Source organism: Mytilus californianus, unplaced genomic scaffold (assembly GCF_021869535.1).
Source record: "Mytilus californianus isolate M0D057914Y unplaced genomic scaffold, xbMytCali1.0.p SCAF_37, whole genome shotgun sequence".
Lineage (NCBI taxonomy): Eukaryota > Metazoa > Mollusca > Bivalvia > Mytilida > Mytilidae > Mytilus > Mytilus californianus.
In genome coordinates, this window is record NW_026262687.1 from 2,059,710 (window position 1) to 2,075,940 (window position 16,231).

The following is a 16,231-nucleotide window of genomic DNA, read 5'->3' on the forward strand; positions in this document are numbered from 1 at the left end:
ATAAAGCAACCAATCAGAATTTATATGTGATTAGTAATTATTTCAAGATGGCTTGTTTATCGACTGAAACTAATAGCTCCGCACTGTGCGAAGCAATTATAGGCACTTGTATGGCCTTCAACAACAGAAAAAACATACTGTATAGTATTGTCTATAAAAGCATGTTTACTGTTAACAATTTACCTATTCTATTTATATAGCTTCAATTAAGTATGCATATACATATGAGTTTTTGAATATTTCGGGAAACTATTCAATAAGGTAGACAAATTTAGATACATTGATCAATGTTGATATTGTAAATTCAGAAATTATTGAGAGGTTTTTATTGTGATTAATGCGACTACGTGAGAAATATAGAATAAAGGACTTTTTGTTTTTGATACTGACTTTATCATGGTAAAATATATTTTACAGTGATAAAGTCAGTATCTTAAACATGTTAAACAAAAAGTCCTTTATTTTTTTTATCTGTAATTATGAAAAAATGAAAAATACTATAATAAAAAAAGAAAAGAACAAACAATCTACAGTACTTTATTGTGTTGAATCACAGCGAATCACACTTGACGTCACAGGTTGCATTACACCATTTGAAGTTTGTCATAGTCATGACAGTGCATAAAACATGTTGTTCTCTTTCACAAAGTATTGAAAATGAATAATTAATGCATGCGTTCCATTGTTTCTGCTTTAAACATGCCTTAAACAGTGAGAATGTCATGAATGTATTGCAAACATACCGATAAGTCAAATTTCTTTTATCTGTATGATGCAGTAAAGGGCCAAGTGAGCTTTTCTCATCACTTGGCGTCCATCGTCCGTAGTTATCCGTTAACTTTTACAAAAATCTTCTCCTCTGAAACTGCTGGGCCAAATACAACCAAACTTGGCCTAAATCATCCTGAGGGTATCTAGTTAAATGTATCCGATGACCCTGGCCATCAACCAAGATGGCCGCCATGGCTAAAAATAGAACATGGGGGTAAAATGCAGTTTTTATATGACAGCAAAAAATTTATTTGGATCGTATAATGGTATGAAGTCGTAATCGTCGTCTGCGTCGTCATCCGAAGACACATTGGTTTCCAGACAATAACTTTAGTTTTAGTGAATGGATCTCTATGAAATTTTTTAAGAAGGTTCAATACCACAAAAGGAAGGTTGGGATTGATTTTGGGGATGATGGTCTCAACTGTTTAGGAATTAGGGGCCCAAAAATAGTCCAAAACAAGAATTTTTCTAGTTTCAGGATAATAACTTGTGTATAAGTATTTCGATTGCTCTGAAATTGTACCACAATGTTTAATACCACAAGTAGAAGGTTGGGATTCATCTTAGGGGTTATGGGGCCAACAGTTTAGGAATTAAGGGCCAAAAAGGGGCCAAAAACAAGCATTTTTCTAGTTTCCAGACAATAACTTGTGTGTAAGTTTATGGATCCCTCTGACATTGTAACACAAGGTTCCATATCACAAAGGGAAGTCTGGGATTGAGTTTGGGGTTAATTGCCCAAAACATGTAGGAATTAGGGGCCAAAAAGGGCCAAAAACAAGCATTTTTCTAGTTTCCAGACAATAACTTGTGTTTAAGTGTATGGATCTCTACAAAATTGTACTACAAGGTTCCATACTACAAAGGAAAGGCTGGGATTGAGTAATGGGGTTATTGCTCCAAGGAGGGTTTCAAAAAGTAGGGGGGGATTTTTTTTCCAATTTTTTTAAGGGATTCATCATGTTCATATTTTTTTTTCAAAATTTTTCATATTTCGAATTTTTGAAAATTTTCAAGAAGAAATCTTTCATTGCACAGTATTGCGCAATAAATTTGAAAGATCTTTGACCACATTTATTTTGTGTCAGAAACCTATATTATGTCAAAAATTTGATCACAATCCAAATTCAGACAGTATCAAGCTTGAATATTGTGTCCAAATTTGCCCCAACTGTTCAGGGTTCGACTGCGCTCAGCGAAGCATTTTATTGGCTTATATCTCTGAAACTAAAGCATTAAGCATGTTAAGAGCAAATTTGACATGCGGTAAAAATGTTCATCAGGTCAAGATCTATCTGCACTGAAATTATCAGACGCATCAGACAACCCCTTGTTGGGTTGCTGCCCCTGAATTGGTAATTTTAAGGAAATTTTGCAGTTTTTGGTTATTATCTTGAATATTATAATAGATAAAGATAAAATGTAAACAGCAAAATTGCTCAGTAAAGTTAGATCTACAAACAAGTCACCATCACCTAAACAGAGAATTTTGTCATGAATTCTTTTCTTGTCTTTAATGTTGTAGAGTGTCCTTTGTTTAATATGCACTGCAGCACATAGACCAAGGTGAATGACACAGGCTCTTTAGAGCCTCTAGTTTTACATACATGTAGCAAAGAAGCATACGATTTGAATCATTGTTTTAGAAGTTCAGGTAAAATCTGTTATTTACTTGTAAATTATCAGATGGATAATTTCCTTTAAAATCACATCTTATCCTTATACGCTTGGCGTTCAGCCAGAAGACGATCACACTCATTCATGATTTTAGGAAAGCACTCTGAAAGCAGACAATTATTTTTTCAGGTGTGGGCAGCATGTTTGTAGATTATCTGAAAGCTCATGTCTTGTTAACCTCATAATTATTTCAAATATTTCAATGAATGTAACTCGAGCTCAACTTTGGTCTATTATTTAGTTTTCATGTTTTTTTTTCAAGTCATGTCATTTATTTTTCAACCTGGACCGTTGAAATATTGAAGTCCCTACCGTTACCTGTAATTTGTTCACTTATTTGTTTTTCGGTCTATGAATCATCATAAATAACTGTCGATACATTGGCAATAAAATCACATCTCCTTGTCCCATAAAAAAAAGATAAAAAAATGTGTATATTTTATTTTTTTGATTTTAGGGTCCATCCTGTGATTGCGTTACCTTTTTGGTCACCATTTATGTGTTGCGTCTAAATATGAATTGTAACACTTTATAGTGACTGAACAGGTTGAAAAAATCCTCCTCAAGAAACAGAAAAAGAAGACACATTGGAACAGCACCATACTGTTTAACATTCAAGCTAAGCTGCTTATAGATAGATCTATAGGGATAGTAAGGTAAGCTATCAATAGATTAAATAATAATGGGGATATATGAGTCATTCCACGGTAGTGGCTAAAAATAGACTTCTCATTTAAAACAAGTAAAAACTAAGTCTTTGGTCTATATTTAAGGTCATTTCGTAATGTCATGCTTTAAATAGCATATCAAAGAAATAAAAGAAGATATAATTTCGGTTGTTAATGTTTTTTTAAATATATTTTGAAACCAGTTTATGATGAAGTAGGGTAAAATAATCGGCCATTTTCTGGGACATCCTTGGTACGGTGTTTTCAATTATACACAAATACGTTATATTTGTTTATTTATGTTTTATTGAGTAATCTATGGTGAAGTAGATGGTTTAAACCGTTATTATACGCGATTTTGTTGGAGAAAAATAAACAAAAAAGGTAAAAATATTGTTTTGAAATTAATGTAAACGATCGCTACTGTCGTGTCCACTGTCAAACCCAAAACTAATGGTCTCAGGATTTTTAATTGTAGGTGCCATGCATGAGCGATTATGTTTAAATGCACCAATTATGTCTTCTCTGTGTAAAATGTGAAAACAATAACATAAAGACGTTCCGTTGACACGTGATCGTAATTGAAATGCACCGGCTGACATTCGCGTCCAGTTTGTAACGATCATTCATTCACCTATATTTTCTTACTGCGCATCAGCAAAACCTCAATTTTTGTGTTAGTGACATAGCATGTGCACATGAATCATTGACGTGTACAAGCGGGGAACACAAATGGAATATGGCGGAGAATGGGTAGGTAACGCTTTTGTGTCCTGAAATTTAACGATCGACACAAGTAACGATCATTCACAGTTCTTTATTAATAGTTGAAGTATTGTATAATAATGCAAATATTTACCAGTCCTATGAAGAAGAAATGTATAAAGTCTATCGATATCCACGAACTTTATATTTCCCTTGGTTACAATAAAAAAAATGTTTTTATATTATCATGCAAAAAGACACCGTTTTAAGAAACGATTGTTACATACAGACACTTAGATCTTGTGTCTCGGTAACAATCAAGCAAAATTGTGGAAAACACATAATTTTTAAAGCAAATATTAATGGTTAAATATACCACTGACTTTAATGTCACAAGTTTTCATTTGCATACATGCAAATACACTGCAACTATTGTAATGCCTACTAATGACAATACAGTCCCTATTTCTGTGATGATTGTAACATTGAGACACCAAATTATGTAGCGATTGTTACAAATTAGACACAAGAATTCAAAGTGATTGTAACATAGGGACACCAAAATTATGCGTCTCTGTAACAATCATGTTGAATTGCAGAAAAACATGTTTATTTTAGAAAATATTTATGTGCAGTAATGCCATCTTCATTTTAATGGACTTTAATGTCAATTTTTTTCATTTACATACTTGCAAAATGCTCTGTAAATATTGAAGTGACAATATAGTCACTATTTTTGTGATGATTGTAACATGGAGACGCCAGAATAAAACACAATTGTTACATTGAGACTCCAAAATTTTAAGTGATAGTTACACAGGGACACTAAAATCTTGAATTGCAGAAATAAACATGTTTATGTTAGACTTAATAAATATTATAATGCCATCTGCATTTCAAATGTAAAAAGTTTATTTTTGCATACTCCCAATGCACTGCCACTATTGTAATGATTATACTGGCATTTCTGTGATGATTGTAACATTGAGACACTAGTACACCTAAAGATTGTTACACATGGACACGAAGATTTTATATTTAAACAAAGATCTTGTTGCATTAAAGAAAATATTATATTTCAGGAAAAATTTATTGAAATAAACTTTGCGCAATAATATCGGATAAGACTAAAATGTAGTGTGATTGCCTGATACCGAAGAAACCACTTTAAATCCGGTATATTATATACGTTTCATATACTATACTTCCACTCTAAGAGTGGGGGCTATATTGCAATCACCTTGTATAAAAATCCGTCTGTTTGTCCATTTGCCTGTTAAATATTTTTGTCAAACACTACTTCAAATTAATGAGCGGAATGACCCATACTTGGCCACCAGCTTAACAGTGATGAGTTGTAATGTGTGAATATAAAAAAGAAGATGTGGTATGATTGCCAATGACACAACTCTCCACAAGAGACCAAAATAACTCGGAAATTAACAATTATAGGTAACCGTATGATCTTTAACAATGTTCAAAGCCCATACCGCGTAGTCAGCTTTAAAAGGCCCTGAAATGACAAATGTAAAACAATTCAATCGAAAAAACTAAAGGCCTTATTTATATAAAAAAACCAATATGTAACACATAAACAAACGACAACCACTGAATTACAGGCTCCTGAATTGGGACAATCACATACATACATAATGTGGTGGGGTTAAACATGTTAGCAGGATCCCAACCCTCCCCCTAACCTGGGACAGTGGTATAACAGTACAACATAAGACCGAACTATTAAAATCAGTATATGGATGCCTCATGTTACGAAGTTTCCGTCAGTCACATGTCTAATGTCCTTGACCTCATTTTCATGGTTCAGTGACTACTTGAAAAAAAAGTTAAGATTTTTTGTAATGTTAAATTCTCTTTTATTATAAGTAATAGGATAACTATATTTGGTATGTGCGTACCTTGCAAGGTCCTCATGCCCGTCAGACAGTTTTCACTTTACCTCGACCTCATTTCATGGATCAGTGAACAAGGTTAAGTTTTGGTGGTCAAGTCCATATCTCAGATACTATAAGCAATAGGTCTAGTATATTTGGTGTATGGAAGGACTATAAGGTGTACATGTCCAACTGGCAGGTGTCATCTGACCTTGACCTCATTTTCATGGTTTAGTGGTTAAAGTTAAGTTTTTGTGTTTTGGTCTGTTTTTCTTATACTGTATGCAATAGGTCTACTATATTTGGTGTATGGAATGATTGTAAGGTGTACATGTCTAGCTGGCAGGTGTCATCTGACCTTGACCTCATTTTCATGGTTCAGTGGTCAAAGTTAAGTTTTTGAGTTTTGGTCTTTTTTTCTAATACTATATGCAATAGTTCAACTATATTTGGTGTATGGAAATATTTTTTGATCTATTTGTCAGTCACGCAGGTTTTTTTTTACCTTGACCTCATTTTCAAGGTTCATTGCTCAGTGTTAAGTTTTTATACGACTGCAAAAAAAATTTTGTGGTTGTATATTGGTATGACGTTGACGTCGTCGTTGTCGTTGTTGTCGTCATCGTCCGAAGACACATTAGTTTTCGCACTCTTACTTTAGTTTAAGTGAATGGATCTCAATGAAATTTTACCATAAGGTTCAATACCACAAAAGGAAGGTTGGGATTGATTTTGGGGGTTATGGTACCAACAGTTAAGGAATTAGGGGCCAAAAAGGGGCCAAAAATAAGCATTTTTGTAATTTCCAGACATAACTTGTGTGTAAGTGTATGGATCTCTCTGACATTGTACCACAAGGTTCCAAATCACAAAGGGAATGCTGGGATTTATTTTGGGGGTAATTGCCGCCAAATTTTTGGAATTAGGGGCCAAAAGGGGCAAAAAACAAGCATTTTTCTAGTTTCATGACAATAACTTGTGTGTAAGTCTATGGATCTCTCTGAAATTGTATCACAAGGTTCCATATCACAAAGGGAATGCTGGGATTGATTTTGGGGGTAATTGCCTCCAAATTTTAGAAATTAGGGACCAAAAAGGGGCAAAAAACAAGCATTTTTCTAGTTTCATGACAATAACTTGTGTGTAAGTGTATGGATCTTTATGAAATTGTACTACAAGGTTCCATATCACACAGGGAAAGCTGGAATTGAGTTTCGGGGTAATTGCCCAAAAAGTTTAGGAATTAGGGGCCAAAAATAAGCATTTTTCTAGTTTTCAGACGAAAACTTGTGCTCAAGTGTATGGATCTCTCTGAAATTGTACTGCAAGGTACCATACCACAAAGGGAATGCTGGGATTGATTTTGGGGGTAATTCCCTCAAAATTTTAGTAATTTGGGGCCATAAAAAGGAAAAAAAACAAGCATTTTTCTAGTTTCAGGACAATTACTTGTGTGTAAGTGTATGGATCTTTATGAAATTGTACTGCAAGGTTCCATATCACAAAGGGAAAGCTGGGTTTGAGTTTGGGGGTAATTGCCCTAAACGTTTAGGAATTTGGGGCCAAAAAGGGGCCAAAAAACAAGCATTTTTCTAGTTTCCAGACAATGACTTGTGTTAAAGTGTATGGATCTTTCTGAAATTGTACTGCAAGGTACCATACCACAAAGGGAAGGCTGGGATTTATTTTGGGGGTAATTCTCTCAAAATTTTAGTAATTAGGGTCCATAAAAGGGCAAAAAAAACAAGCATTTTTCTAGTTTCAGGACAATAACTTGTGTGTAAGTGTATGGATCTTTATGAAATTGTACTGCAAGGTTCCATACTACAAAAGGAAGGCTGGGATTGAGTTTATGGGTGATGAATCATAAGGGGGTTCAAAAAATTTGGGGTAGGGATTTTTTTTTCCTTTTTTTTCTTTAAAATTTACCATTTTAAATTGGTTATTTCTGATTTATATATAAAAAGCAAATAATAATGATATGGTTTGAATAGGTAAATTAAAATTTTTTAAGTTATTAGACCACTTTCATTCTGTGTCAGAAACCTATGCTGTGTCAAATATTTAATAACAATCCAAATTCAGTGCTGCATCAAGCTTGAATGTTGTGTCCATACTTGCCCCAACTGTTCAGGGTTCGACCTCTGCGGTCGTATCAAGCTGAGCCCCAGCGGAGCATTTTATTGTGTTTTGGTCTGTTTTTCTTAAACTATAAGCAATAGGTCAACTATATTTGTTGTATGGAAGAAATGTTAGCTGTACATGCCTGCCTAGCATGGTTCATCTGACCTTTACCTCATTTTCATGGTTCATTGGTTAACTTAATGTTTAGTTTACTTGGTTAATGTTAAGTTTATGTGACAGTTGTAATAAAGCTTTATATTTAGGACTATCAACATAATATCAATGATTAGTAAAGAAGGCGAGACATTTTAGCGTGTGCACTCTTGTTTATCAGCTCATAGACATAATTTTGTCATGTGATCGTGACATCATCAACGTTTTTTCATGATTTACTCCGGTTTGAAATGGAATTAAGAATTAAATTATAAGAAATGACTGTAATATTTTTTCTGCCTATTCAAAATAAGATATAAAATGTGGTGCACACTTTAAATAATACGCGGGTTATTCAGTGTGCACCACATTTTTTATGTTATTTCTTCATAGACAGAAAAAATATTACAGTCATTCCTTAAATACATTATCCTATGACATGGAATTATTCAATAAATTTTCATCTAATAGGTGTAATACCACCAAATCATAGTACGTCACATCCGGTTGGATACGAAAATAGGTCGAAAAAAAATATTCCCTTGAATTTGACAGTTGTAAGTTATTGATCCTACATTTCATTGCAGTAAAACATTTCTGGGTCATAAATATATATCTTGGGTATTTCAAAGCACCATTATTTTTTTTATTTGGGGTTTCTATAGAATATTTTGTTAACTTGAGGTTACATGGTTACTAAAGCTTGTACACAGGTTAAAAAAGGGGGAAAATTTGATTGGTTAACTTCCAGTGATGGTTATTGTCTTATATGCAATGAAATGTATGTGAATTTTTTTCTATAGTACTGGACAGGATAAAACTTTACTCATGCCAAGTATTTCTTTATTTGAAACAAAGATAAATTCTGCACATTTTTTTGAAAAGTGCAAATTTAACATAGACTAATAGGGGAAAATCAATGGTGGTATTACACCTAATAGCAAGTACATGTAAGGGCGAATAACCCTCAAAATTGACACTTAGCGGTAGATAACATTTTCAGCCATTTGTTTTTGCACAATTATCTCCCCCATAAAGATTATTTGACATCACATTTTCAGTCATGGTTCATTGACTTTGAAAATTTTTCAATAGTTTTCATGTTTAAATGTTGCTGTTTTAATTTAAACAATTGCATTAAACTATCAAAATTGCATATAGGCGAGACATATCCCTGTGTCAACAGTTTATTACATTATCACATTTCTAAGTATAGTGAACCATAAAAATGAGATCAAAACCTTTATTTAACATACAATTTAGAAAGATCATACTATAAGGAACATGCACATACCAAGTTTGAAGTTGATACGACTTCAACATCATAATAAACAACTTTTACCAAAAACATCTGGGACAGACCAGAAAGCATAATGCCACTGTATTATTTCTTTCAGGTCGTTTTTACGCTTAAAGTTGAGGTCGCAAATGCGGCCACAGATCAGCAATGATGTCCAAACAAATACCATACATTTATCAGAATCTGCATCACAAAAAAAAACTGCTGCACAAAGGTCAAAGAATTACAGGGACAAAATAAAACAAGACCCTGAAAAATATATTGCATACTTAGAAAGAGAAAAAGAACGAAATAGAAAATGGAGGGAAAATTGGTCTTCTGAACAAAAAATCAATCAGAGGGAAAAAACGAGGTTACGAGTACGTAAATGGGGAGAAGAAAGAAAACCAGAGGAAATTGTTAAATTAAAAAAAAAACCTAAACCAAAAACACGTGCACAAGTAAGTTCAGAAAGAGAATACTGGCAGAGAAAAAAAGAAGAACAACGAGCAAAGTACTCAAGCCAAAAGAGAAGAAGAATTAATGAAAAAAGGCGGTTGCAATACAAATTGAATAAATCCAAGAGCACAACTGAAAACCTAATGCCAGCTGAATCAACAGAAACTCACCAAGGGTATTCAACAAAGGAAGCAGAAAGAAAGGCTGTGTACAGAGCCTCGTTGCATCTACCTTCATCACCTGAAAAGTTTGCATCTGTAGTTGGGGGGTTGACTGCTAAGGCAACTCCAAGAAAAAGAGAAGCATTGACCAAACATGGCCTTTTACTGACACCAACAAAAAAAAGACATCTTAGGATAAGCCAAGAAATAATCTGCAAGATGAAAGATGATTTGCATAAAACCAGAAAACATCGCACTAAGGAGGTTTTAAAGAAAAGAAGACTTTTAACTAGCTTCATACTTAAAGATGCTGAAAAGAGAAAGGCTGGCATTTCTTGGAAATTTGCAGTTAAATGTTCAAAACTTAAAGATGTATGGGAAGAAGATTCTGAAACACCAAAAAGAAGTGATGCTTTGACAGAAGATACAATTGACAAGATAGAAAAATTCTACAAAGATTTTGACACTGTATGTCTGCCGGATAAAAAACAGGCATCATTGAAATCTGAAGAACCAAAAAGAATCTTGCAGAGCAGTTTAAGGGACAACTACAATGAATTCCTTAAAGAAAACCAAGAATGTACATTAAATTTTTCCAAGTTCACTGTACTAAGACCCAAGACTGTACAGACTATGAGTAAATCTATTTTTAACAATTGTCTTTGTGAGTATTGTACAAATATTCAATATAAAGTAAAGGCACTAAATATTAAAGGAATTAACACCAGATATGACTTGTTAGCAAGAACTGTATGCCAAAAACCAGAAGGATCTAGATATTACAAAATTGAATGTGTTAAAAGGTTATGCAAATTATGTGGGGTAGATAAGTTTATTTCCCAGTTAGACTTGAACAAAAGGCATATTATACAATGGTATAAATGGGAGACGCAGACGTATATGCATGCAAATGAAAAAAAAATCAAAGAAGGTTCTAAGTTTAAAGAAAGAGAGTGTCAATAATTTCCTTGAAGAGCTCAAAAAAGAATTACAGCCATTCAGTGCTCACTTAAATACTGCCTGGTGGCAACATGACCAATTCAGACATGTGACACAGAATTTGCCGTCTGATTGGACTGTTTTCTGTAGTGATTTTGCAGAAAATTACACATGTATATACCAGGATGAAGCACAAAGTGCACATTGGTCTCATGACACAGTTACTCCTTTCAGCATTGTTGCCTACATCAGATGCAAATTCTGTAAGTTAGTCGTAACTCAAAGCATGATCTATGTGTCAGAAGACAAAAAACATGACTTTCATTATGTTCAACATTGTATTTCATTGGCAAACGAGTATATACAAAGAGTTTATGAGATTAAATCTAAGAGGCAGATTCACTTCAAAATGCAAGTGAATTCTTTGATTTTGCAGAGGCAAATTTAAGACGGCCAACACTAGACTCGCAGAATGAATGTTGTCATTTTAGAAGAAATTTCTTCATAGTAAAGGAAGGTGATGTCAACAGAAAACGCCAAGAGAGGACCAATGTGAAGGCTGTTCCTGAAACCAGACAACTTCATTCTGTGAGGGCTTCCAATGATTCGGCTTCTCTAGAAAAGCGCACACTTAGCTGTTTTAGCTCAACATGCATACAAGGATCTGGTTCCTGTCATAATGTAGACGTGGTAGAAGGTTGGATAAAAGAGACACAAAGAAGACAGTTGAACAAGAAAGACACCTCTAAAAAAAGTAAGAAAGTTGACAAGAAAAATGTCAAAGGTTTGTTTAAGGAAACTCCAAGAAAACAGTTGAGCAAGAAAAACCAAAGAGCAACTCGTTCAAATAGCCACAAAAAAGCAGACTCACAAGAAAGAACACAGGATTTACCAAAACAAAAAGAATTTAACAGACAAGACACAACAGTTGAAGAATTGCACTCTCTTGAAAATACCTCACCACAAATCAATGAACTATCAGTCAATATTGCAAGAGTGCAAGATAATAAGGACACTCTTTTTGAAGTTATATTACAAACTTTGAAGAGCTCTACTACAGTAGATGACATGATGATTAAAGGAACTGAACTCGCAAGTGTAATACCACATCTTAGGTGCAACAAAGATGAAGACATTTCTATTTCTGGAAGTGGGTTACATATTGACAAGTTCGGGATGGAACTGTTGCCGGATGATGTCAAGGAATAAGGATATTTCCCTGCAAGTGTACTTGGTGATGGAAATTGCTTGCCTAGGTCTGCTAGTGTGATAATGTATGGAACAGAAAACAATCATACGGAACTACGTGCCAGAATTGCATTAGAACTGGCATGCTATTTGCCGCTGTATGTGGACCATACATATTTAAGGAGAGGTGAACAACTATCTGATAAAGAAGCGCTTGTTCTCCCAAAGTCTTACGTTATGTATTCAGAGCTGTATACACCTGGAGATATAATTACTTCATCTTTGATAGAAAGAACACTATTTGAAGAGATTAGGAAAGTATGCAGTGCAAATGAATTCATGGGAATTTGGCAGATTTTTGCACTTGCATCAGTTTTGGGAAGGCCTCTGCAATCAGTTTATCCAAATCGTGGAAATCCAAATGTGAGAAAAGATCTCAATCGATCAATCTTGCCAAGGGAAATGGAAAGCAACACACCTGCATATATCCTCTGGTCATCAAACAGAAATGATGAAATGACATATGCTCATTGGATTCCAAACCATTTCTGTCCAATTTTGAAGATGTCCATAAATGATGATGTCCTTGAATACAGTACTGACACTCTTGGAGATATAGACCTGGAAAACATCAGCGGGTTGTCTGAGCAGCTGGCTTCATGGGTCATGGATTTACTTGATGACAGTGATTCAGACGTCAGCAATAACCAATATAATATGGTAAATATTTCTATAATGTTAGATGTGTTCATGATCATACAGTAATGGACAAGGATGGAGCAACTTTTTTTTAATAAGTTGTTTACTTTATTTAGCCTTTTTAACTTTATTGGATTCCAGCGTCACTGATGAGTCTTTTGTAGACGAAACGCGTGTCTGGCTAGATACAAAATTAATCCTTGTATCTATGATGAGATTTTTAAACAGTTAATGTATTGCTTTCACTTGGTACGTGGATTTGTTTTCACTTGATTATCACAGTGTGTAAGAATTATATGAATTATATGCTATTACATGCATTACAATTTCATGCTGTTTTTCAGGATGAGACCACAGCTGATCAACACTCCTCATTGGATAAACTGACAGATAACCAGTCCTCGATGACAGTTAAACCCATGGATGTCCAAACTTTTGCTTCAGTTCAACCGGAAGAGGCTCTGATGTCCAACTTGCAGGACAACAGTGAACAGAGCAACAATAGTATTGTTGTGTCTAAGGTATCTATATTTGTTATGTAAATTGCAGACCCAGACTTTGGGCATGATCATACATTTATAATGGACAATGATGGAGCCACCCATTAAAAAATTTTTTTAAATAAGCTGTTTTAGACCCATTAATGTATTGCTTTCATTTGGTACGTGGATCTTTTTTGTCTTGATGATGAAAGGTGTGCAAGAATTTTATGCCATTACATGCATTACAATTTCATGCTGTTTTTCAGGATGAGACCACAGCTGATCAACACTCCTTATTGGATAAACTGACAGATAACCAGTCCTCGATGACAGTTAAACCCATGGATGTCCAACCTTTTGCTTCAGTTCAACCGGAAGAGGCTCTGATGTCCAACTTGCAGGATAACAGTGAACAGAGCAACAATAGTATTGTTGTGTCTAAGGTATCTATATTTATTATGTAAATTGCAGACCCAGACTTTGGGCATGATCATACAGTTATAATGGACAATGATGGAGCCACCCATTAAAAAAAAATTAAATAAGCTGTTTTAGACCCATTAATGTATTGCTTTCATTTGGTACGTGGAACTTTTTTGTCTTGATGATGAAAGGTGTGCAAGAATTTTATGCCATTTCATGCATTACAATTTCATGCTGTTTTTCAGGATGAGACCACCACTGATCAACACTCCTTATTGGATAAACTGACAGATAACCAGTCCTTGATGACAGTTAAACCCATGGATGTCCAACCTTTTGCTTCAGTTCAACCGGAAGAGGCTCTGATGTCCAACTTGCAGGATAACAGTGAACAGAGGGACAATAGTATTGTACTGTTCCAAGAGAAGCCCTTATATGACCAGCTCTTAGTCTCTGAGCACTACACTAAAAGATGTAATGAGCAACAGAGGTAAGGAAAATATTAGTGATGAATAGACTTGTTGTTTTAATGTACATAAGACAATAACATTCAAAATCAAGGAGTAAACAACAGACATTTACAAACAGTTAAAGTAAGTAAGTAACAACACGAACTCCACTTAAAACTGGCAGTGAAATCAGGTGCTCTGGAAGGGTAGGCATTTCCTGCACCGTATAAGGCACCTGTTGTGTTATTTCTTTGTCCAGTCCTTTAATGATGGAAGGCTACTTGTGACTGAGGAAGAATACTAGATACAATTTCTGACACACTTTTGTCATAATGGCAGATCAGCTCATGATGGCTATGATAAAATTTCTTGAGTGCTGACTGTAATTCCTGTCCAAGTAATGTTTCTACATATGTCTGATAACCATGTATGCAACTGTTCATAAATTATTGAAGTTGACTACAGATATCAGTGTAATTATTTGTTCATAATTCAGCTTCCAAATTTACTCAATTTTATATTTACATTGTATTAGTTATATGAGTGGCAATATTTGCTTATTGCCCAAGGGACAAAAACATACCCTGCTGTTGTAAGTATTGCAGTTTTGTTCAGTTTAAGTTAAAGTTTTATTATGTTTTACTGTTATATTTTCTAGGATTGTTTTGCAGAAACTTCTAAATGTCTAATTAACCACTATTTTGTATCATACTTTTGTAAAAATTTTGAATTTCCAGAATTTTAATAAAGGGTTCTTGTATTCTAGATTGATCTTTAGTTCAAATAATTAGATATTATACATGTAGTAGGTTTTATAATTTCTATATAATTACATAAATTTCTAAAATGTAACTTTAAATTACACAATTTTAGAGGGATAAATAGTTAGTTTACACATATCATAATTATTTGTGATTGGGGTTTGCAACAACATCAGCTTACAGTTGTAATAAGCAGTTTCTTTAACTTTTTGCTGATCTGATGAAATTGAACTGTATGGTATCGATATATAAGTGGTTGTTATTTTTTATACCTTTTTGAACAATAAAAAAATCAATACTGTGTTGTTTTAGGTTGATGTGTGGCCCTATGTTTACTTCTATACCCACAAGAAGGAGGACTTGTGGATAAGTGCATCGATACGCCATTCCATAATATCATCAGAGGTGGTCAAACCAATAGACCCGCCAGATGTCTGTTTGATTGGAACTAGACGATTTATGTACAAATTCAAAGGTAGATATGAGATTATTTATTAAAACATAGTTTACATTATCCAAAGATATAGATATAAAAAAAATACAGTGTTTAAACTCAGATCACCCTTTTACAAAGTAATTCAAGTCCGATGTTTGTGAGTGATAGGCCAAGTCCACACATACAAATAGAATAAGTCATAAATTATAATTCCAAAAAATGTTCAGTGATGATTCTGAATTATACACTAAACTAAATTCAAGATGATCTATAACACATACATTGACATATATATTGAATGTGTAAATTTGTGTCCTGGCTGATACCAATTGAAACAAATACCTCAATTGAATGTAAATTTTTCGAGCCATTTGTTCACCAAGTATGTGGAAATTCATGTACATAATACATGTACATGTAGATAAAGTTATAAATCTTTCCAAGAACAACCAAGAAATATATACATTGTTTGTACTGTACAATGAAGGAATACATGTACCTTAACAGTTCAGATGTTCACACACACAGAGCAATGTTATTTTATTCATATAAATTTATTAATTTGGTTAAAATAGATATTTTGCCACACATGTATCATAGCAAAATGTAATATATATATATATGAATACTATAATGAAAAGTTCAGTTAATATCAAAAGTTAATGCTGTACCATTTTCCTCTTTTTCAGATCTTTGAACTTCAGGAATCTGTGCCAGAGAGTGTTCCAAGTTTTATGTCAAATAAAATATTTGGTTAACGTTTTTATGCTTGAGTTTTACTACTGAAAATTTATTCTTGATTCCCTGTGTTTACATCTCTTCATGGCTTTACTTAGTACTTATAATGTACATGTGTTCTGGGTAGCCCTTTAAAAATCAATTTTAAAACTGTATTAAAGATTCCATTTCACCGAAACTCCCTCCCAGCGGTTCCATGTTATTGACCAATGCGGAACAAGCAA

The 16,231-nt window shown here is 33.9% G+C and overlaps 2 protein-coding genes across 2 annotated transcripts; both read left to right on the forward strand.

Moving 5' to 3' along the window:
* The first annotated feature begins 3,832 nt into the window (after nt 1-3,832).
* LOC127736800 (splicing regulatory glutamine/lysine-rich protein 1-like) lies at nt 3,833-12,040 on the forward strand. Its single transcript, XM_052247399.1, has 3 exons — nt 3,833-3,872; nt 9,391-10,498; nt 11,879-12,040. The coding sequence occupies exons 1-3, from the start codon at nt 3,859-3,861 to the stop codon at nt 12,038-12,040; spliced, it is 1,284 nt and encodes a 427-aa protein (XP_052103359.1). The 5' UTR covers nt 3,833-3,858.
* Nucleotides 12,041-12,056: 16 nt separating this feature from the next.
* On the forward strand, nt 12,057-16,030 carry LOC127736810 (uncharacterized). Its single transcript, XM_052247405.1, has 6 exons — nt 12,057-12,739; nt 13,063-13,239; nt 13,467-13,643; nt 13,869-14,113; nt 15,146-15,308; nt 15,959-16,030. The coding sequence occupies exons 1-5, from the start codon at nt 12,104-12,106 to the stop codon at nt 15,201-15,203; spliced, it is 1,293 nt and encodes a 430-aa protein (XP_052103365.1). The 5' UTR covers nt 12,057-12,103; the 3' UTR covers nt 15,204-15,308; nt 15,959-16,030.
* Nucleotides 16,031-16,231: the final 201 nt, after the last annotated feature.

What these genes read in the sequence shown, in the direction of transcription:
- LOC127736810 (XM_052247405.1), top strand. Translation starts at nt 12,104, where the DNA reads ATGTATGGAACAGAAAACAATCATACGGAACTACGTGCCAGAATTGCA. An exon ending in GCAATAACCAATATAATATG is followed by an intron (nt 12,740 to 13,062) that starts GTAAATATTTCT and finishes GCTGTTTTTCAG; the next exon opens with GATGAGACCACAGCTGATCA. An exon ending in AGATGTAATGAGCAACAGAG is followed by an intron (nt 14,114 to 15,145) that starts GTAAGGAAAATA and finishes GTGTTGTTTTAG; the next exon opens with GTTGATGTGTGGCCCTATGT.
- LOC127736800 (XM_052247399.1), top strand. An exon ending in TAAATTTTTCCAAGTTCACT is followed by an intron (nt 10,499 to 11,878) that starts GTACTAAGACCC and finishes CAAACTTTGAAG; the next exon opens with AGCTCTACTACAGTAGATGA.